Source organism: Chaetura pelagica, unplaced genomic scaffold (assembly GCF_000747805.2).
Source record: "Chaetura pelagica isolate M959 unplaced genomic scaffold, ChaPel_1.0 scaffold76, whole genome shotgun sequence".
Taxonomy (NCBI): domain Eukaryota; kingdom Metazoa; phylum Chordata; class Aves; order Apodiformes; family Apodidae; genus Chaetura; species Chaetura pelagica.
Genome location: NW_009970723.1, coordinates 9721813 through 9728527, shown reverse-complemented (window position 1 = coordinate 9728527; position 6715 = coordinate 9721813). Strand labels below are relative to the sequence as shown.

The 6715-nt window shown below is 36.4% G+C and overlaps 1 protein-coding gene across 2 annotated transcripts in view; it reads right to left on the bottom strand.

Moving 5' to 3' along the window:
• VPS13B (vacuolar protein sorting 13 homolog B (yeast)) overlaps window positions 1-6715 on the bottom strand; it is a 429191-nt gene that overhangs the window by 149366 nt on the left and 273110 nt on the right. For both annotated transcript variants that reach the window (XM_010006448.1, XM_010006447.1), the window contains exon 30: window positions 5902-6105. In XM_010006448.1, coding sequence (XP_010004750.1) covers window positions 5902-6105 — 204 coding nt within the window. The remainder of the gene's footprint in view (window positions 1-5901; window positions 6106-6715) is intronic.

Genomic DNA, 6715 nt, shown 5'->3' with positions numbered 1-6715 from the left:
CCTACACATGCATCAACAGATCTCTTTTTTCTGGTATTTTTTATGAGAGCTTGCCAAGCTGCACTTCAGCTTTCAAAAAAAGCATGGCCATGAAAACTATTCAAAGAAAAATCTGCAGGAAACCTTTCTGAGGATCCTTGCAAAGCAAGAGTGGAATTTTGTTCAGTTTTGTACAACAGACCATTGGCTCCCTGACGTACTCAATGAGAATCACAGAGAGCTGTTCCAGATGGTGGTATGTCAAGTACAAAACTGTAATGCAGTATATTGCCACACTCAATTCATTACCACACATAGAAGTAATGCTTTTAAGCTCAATTAATTTAATTTTTTTTTTAAAACAGAGTTTATTCAGGCTGCAGGAAGCAGAAGTTGCTGCTGGGAGCTGTAGAAGGATTGCACAGGGATCGGGGCGAGGCCTCAAGAGAGGATATATTTCTTTATTTCCTTCAGGGCTGTTGTTTTTTCCATTGAGAGGAGGGAGAGGGAGGAGGAGATCTGCAAGCTGTAAAGGCAGTTTTCAATCAATAAAACTTCTTTTGGTTAAGTACTCCCAGTTCCTCACATGCTGTTTGGTAAAGGGAATAAACACAGACAGGTTTCATTTGTACATAACCTTATTAGAACTGTTTGACTACTTCCAATATTCTTTTCCTGTATTACAGCATTAAGGAGCTTTTTGTAACTTCTGTAGTGAAGTATAAACATTTAATAATGGGAAGAGTTATGATCCCTGATCCTCAGTGCAGCACAGCACTTGGATGTTTTGGTTTGTGGTTTGTTGGTTTTTTTTCTGAGGGAGGGCATCCACCCCGCCAGAGCGCTCCAGGTCCCCCCTTCTTCTTGGAGTGACTTGTGGAAGCACAGGAGGCATCACACCAGCACTTCCCAACACAGACCCTCTTGAGGGATTTTACACTAAACACCTTGAAATACTCAGCACTTAGTCTCAAAGCAAGATTGCTCGCTTTCCGTATTACAATATACAAGTTTTTGAAAGAAATCAAACCTGTGAGACATTAAGTACCAGAAATACTGAACTTCAGAATAACTGGTGGGAAAACCTGAAGAATGTACTTTCTGTGTGAAGACTGTTACAGCCTTTAAATGCTAAGTTATGTCAAAAGCATTCAAATACATGTTTGTATGATATCCATAGATCTTATATTTAGAGTGATTTGGTTTTCCTGCACATTTTTAAAGCAAGACCAAAATCCAAGCCGGTAGACTGAATTACAATATATTTCAATTTTTTTTTACAATTATTTAATATATTGAAAAAACACAGCAATGCTTTTAGAAATGTAAATAGAAAATGAATGGCTGGTATCTATGCTGAAGTCCTCTGTAAAGAAACTGAAATATTTGGATATAGGTTGAATTCTATACTGCACGACATAAAACCTAAGAATTAAAAAAATAGAAAAACAGATCTCAAAAAAGAATCTTAAACCCCAGTGCACCTAATAAACCATAGCACTGGGTCTAAATGATAAGTAAAAATAAATAGAAGTATATTAAAGCCAAAGAAAGAAACCAACCCTAAAATAACTCAGTAAAAATAATTAATTATGCTCCAGGTTAAACATGTCAAAGAAACTGAAAGAATTAAAAAAAAAAAATGGTATCACAAAGAGGTCAAATTCTAAAGCCTCTTGATAGCTGCAGGAAACCTTAAGATAAACTTCACCCTGAAAACACTAAGCACCATGTAAAACACCAGGAGGCCACCCTCTTGGTTCATGCTGGAAATATCTCAGTGGATGAGTTCAATGCAGGTTATTCCAGTTCTCAGCACACCAGTTCCACAAGATCATAAAATAAGCCCAGATGCAGTAAAACTGACTGCTAACTAAAAAGGAAAAACTCCTGGGAAAGAACTGTAGTAAAATGTGTAAAATTTTAAGCCAAAATGACAAAAACCCCACTCATACCAACTTTCTCTTTAAACAAATTCAAGCTGGAATTAGAATACAGTATTGCATACCAGAAAGGAAAACCTAATGTATTTAATTACAAGTGACCTAAACTAAAATCCAATAGAAGATTAATTCAAAAGTGATTTCAAAACATATTTATTTGTAAAATCTATTCTAATAAAATTTTATTTTGGAAGTCTGCTGAGGAAATAAAGGATGTTCAAGCAGTTCCAGAAAAAAACTCAAATTATCTGTAATAGCTGCTTCCCTTATCTTAATAGCTTTTCAGGGACTCCATCAAAATTCCTATTCAAATCTATAACTGTAAAACTGAGACCAAAGTGTTCTGGCAATATGACTTCAGTCACCAATGGGATAGAAAAGGAGACTCAATTCCTCATTGTCTGACTTTGCTATGTTAGCTTAACTTGCAAATCGGCCAGAAGTCCTTTGAGATAAATGTCATCTTGTCTTCCAAGAAGTGCCAGTGGCTCTATGTTGTTTTGTGCGAAAGAACTTCATGGGCTACTTGCCCAATATCAAGACCCAACTAGGTCACACACATTTTTTTCAAGGCTAAGAATTTAAAATAAAAATTGTTTATGGAATTAGATTAGTTTTAAAAAAATAGATAAATACAGGTAGTCTTACAAATATTATTGCTGTGTTTAATATTTTACCTCTGCTCCTGTCACTCCTTGTGGTTTTACCATTACTTTGGTTAAATCTGCTTTACCTGCCCTCCCTTTTTTCATTGATATGCTGAAATTTAAGATCTTGATCACATCTTTTTCCTGCATGTGCTCCTCTAGAGTAAGCTTATTTGCTCTCTTGATCTTTCATCAATTTATCATGTACAAAGCTCAGTCTGTGTGCCTTCGTCACACAGCTTCTTTTGCTACAGCTTGCTTCACTTTCAGAAAAATCTCTTGAGCCTTCTCACCTCCTCTTTTTTGAAAATTAAGGCAGTAATAGTGCAATTTTTGCCTTTCCTTATGATTCTGTTTTGTTTTCTATATCACTTGTAGGAACTCATCCCACAATTCAAACAGAAATATTATGCATGCATTTGATAAAAATTGGATTGTTTTGTGTCAACTAGGTATTACAGAATTCCAGAATCATTCTGGTTGGAAAAGACCTTCAAAGATCACGGACTCCACCTAACTCTACCAACCATTAAGCTAACTCTACTGAGTTCAGTGCTAAGCCATGTTCCTCAGCACCACAGCTACATATCAGATTGACAGAGCACTGGAGCAGGCTGCCCAGAGAGGTTGTGGAGTCTCCTTCACCGGAGACATTCAAAATCCGCCTGGACACGTTCCTGTGTGATGTGCTCTAGGTGACCCAGCTCTGGCAGAGGGGTTGGACTAGATGATCTTTCGAGGTCTCTTCCAATCCCTAGGATTCTGTGATATCACTTAAACACCTTCAGGGGTTTAAACCACCACCCTGGGCAGCCTGTTCCAGTGTTTAATAGCCCTTTCAGTGAAGAAGCTTCTCTGAATATCTGATCTAAACTGACTCTAGCATACAGGACTTTTAAATGAAAGTAAATAAATGTGTGGGCAAATGGGCATGTTCTAGCAGAAATGCTCTGAAATCCATAACATTACTTTTGAAAGCTTTCTCTTGGCCATCAGATCTTATTCCTGTCAGTTTGCAAAGAGAACTCTGACTACTACACAGCCTAAAAATTTAGCTTCAAGCCACCTGTATTAATTATTTAAAAGTACACTAAAACTAAAATTAAATTTTCAATTTTTCACAATTTACCAAGTAACACCCCCCCCCCATTTTATATTTGAAAACTTTAAACTTGGAAATGCCATGGAAGTGTCTGCATGCTTTATCTTTCCACCCTGTTCAACTAGAGGGTGGGGCTTTGCATGCACGTATCACACAATACACAATAAGGGAGACTCAGCTGAAATATCTCATGCTCAAAATTCATCTGGTTTTAGTTATTGAAGTGCAAAAAAACAGTTCAGAACCAATAGGAAATATTCTACTTTATCCTCCTCTTAGAAATGTCTAAGCTGGTTTTACTCAAGCTTTGTAAAAATACAAACAAAAGATTGAAAAAGAAAAATCAAAACCAAAACCTCCCATTGCTCGTAGACTGAGAAGCTGAAGTCTCAGCCCTGGAGTTATTTTTATGGACATATAGTAATCCCATCAGAAAAGAGCTTATAATGGAAACAAAGAAACACAATAACTAGACAGTAACTACAGTGTAACAACAATAGTAATATGTATTTCAAATGTGTAATTCAAAACTCTGTGGAAGTGTCATTGTAATGTAAAGCAATACATCATGATTTGGTTCAGATACGCTGCAAATGAGATCTGCACTGTTTGTGCTATGTAATTCTATGAAAAACAAGTTTAAAAAAACTTCCTACCTACTGGCCATGTTCCATTCAAGCGCTGGATTTTGTGAATTTCTTTCACTCTCTGTCAAAACTCCTCCTTTTCCATTTTCCTTCTCTGGTTTCAGCTGGTTCCAATAAGCAGTACCAATATTTATAGACTGAAGATCTATTTGATATTGTCTGTCTTCAACCTCTGCTCCAGGGTCTCGAAGTATTCCTAGATTCAGTGCTCTCCTGTAATACCAAACAAAATAAAAATAAAATAAAATTGAAAAAATCAGCAGCAAAGGTAAAAATCAGACCAATCAGATATTCATTAAGACAAAAAATGAAGACAATTAAGGTATCAGTATTTCCATTCTTGATTACATCTAAGCATTATTTTAAGTCCAGATCTTCAGAAGTATCAAGCTGCCTCTTTCATATGGAATTCAATGCAAGATCTGCAAAAAAAACATACTCCAAAATTTAGCCAGATCCACCAAAGTTGATAGGACATCAACCCATTGACTTCACTGCACTTTCAATCACGTCCGTATGAGCATTATGGGGAAGCAGGACTGATTAATATCTACTCAATAGAAAAAGGATGTCACATTCAAGTTCTCAAAAATAACAGCTGCATACCAGTATTACAAACAACTTTATTGTGAGACAATTGTTCCACCACTGATGGAAAAACAATTCAACCTTTTTAACATGGCATTTCAGTACAACGTCTTGTTATACAAAATTCTTCTGAAAAATGAGGGAAAAAAGCACTTTTTAGTGACCCACATTACTTGTGGCTTTTGCTAAATTCTACTGCATTAGATTTTATGAAATAGAGTCATAGAATAGAATCATAGAATCATCCAGGTTGGAAAAGACCTTCAAGATTCTAAAGTCCAGCTGTCCGCCCTACAACCCCTAACCACTAAACCATCTCCTGAAACATCATGTCTACCAATTTTTCCAATACCTCCAGGCCCTGTGCCTCTACCACCCCCCTGGACAGCTTCTTCCAATGCCTCACCCCTCTTTCTTTGAAGAAATTTTTCCTAATATCCAATCTGAACCTCCCCTGGTGCAACTGGACCCCATTTCCTCTTGTCCTATCACTATTCACTAGGAAGAAGAGGCCAATACCCACCTCATCACAACCTCCTCTCAAGTAGTTGTAGAGAGCAATATATAAATATTTCAATCTTGAGCCAACCTTGGGAAACAGCCGCACCAAAATTCAACAAGACATTCAAGAGCTATTGGATGAGTAGAGGCTGCTAAGACCATTCTGTTTTATCAGTGACCAGCATCAGAGGTTTTTCCTACTACCATTTGTCTTCTGCTAGTAAGTATTAGTAAGTCTTACAAAAATTACCCTTCCCTTTCTACACTGGGAACAATATAGCTTTATGGAAACAAAGAAACACAATAACTAGACAGTAACTACAGTGTAACAACAATAGTAATATGTATTTCAAATGTGTAATTCAAAACTCTGTGGAAGTGTCATTGTAATGTAAAGCAATACATCATGATTTGGTTCAGATACGCTGCAAATGAGATCTGCACTGTTTGTGCTATGTAATTCTATGAAAAACAAGTTTAAAAAAACTTCCTACCTACTGGCCATGTTCCATTCAAGCGCTGGATTTTGTGAATTTCTTTCACTCTCTGTCAAAACTCCTCCTTTTCCATTTTCCTTCTCTGGTTTCAGCTGGTTCCAATAAGCAGTACCAATATTTATAGACTGAAGATCTATTTGATATTGTCTGTCTTCAACCTCTGCTCCAGGGTCTCGAAGTATTCCTAGATTCAGTGCTCTCCTGTAATACCAAACAAAATAAAAATAAAATAAAATTGAAAAAATCAGCAGCAAAGGTAAAAATCAGACCAATCAGATATTCATTAAGACAAAAAATGAAGACAATTAAGGTATCAGTATTTCCATTCTTGATTACATCTAAGCATTATTTTAAGTCCAGATCTTCAGAAGTATCAAGCTGCCTCTTTCATATGGAATTCAATGCAAGATCTGCAAAAAAAACATACTCCAAAATTTAGCCAGATCCACCAAAGTTGATAGGACATCAACCCATTGACTTCACTGCACTTTCAATCACGTCCGTATGAGCATTATGGGGAAGCAGGACTGATTAATATCTACTCAATAGAAAAAGGATGTCACATTCAAGTTCTCAAAAATAACAGCTGCATACCAGTATTACAAACAACTTTATTGTGAGACAATTGTTCCACCACTGATGGAAAAACAATTCAACCTTTTTAACATGGCATTTCAGTACAACGTCTTGTTATACAAAATTCTTCTGAAAAATGAGGGAAAAAAGCACTTTTTAGTGACCCACATTACTTGTGGCTTTTGCTAAATTCTACTGCATTAGATTTTATGAAATAGAGTCATAGAATAGAATC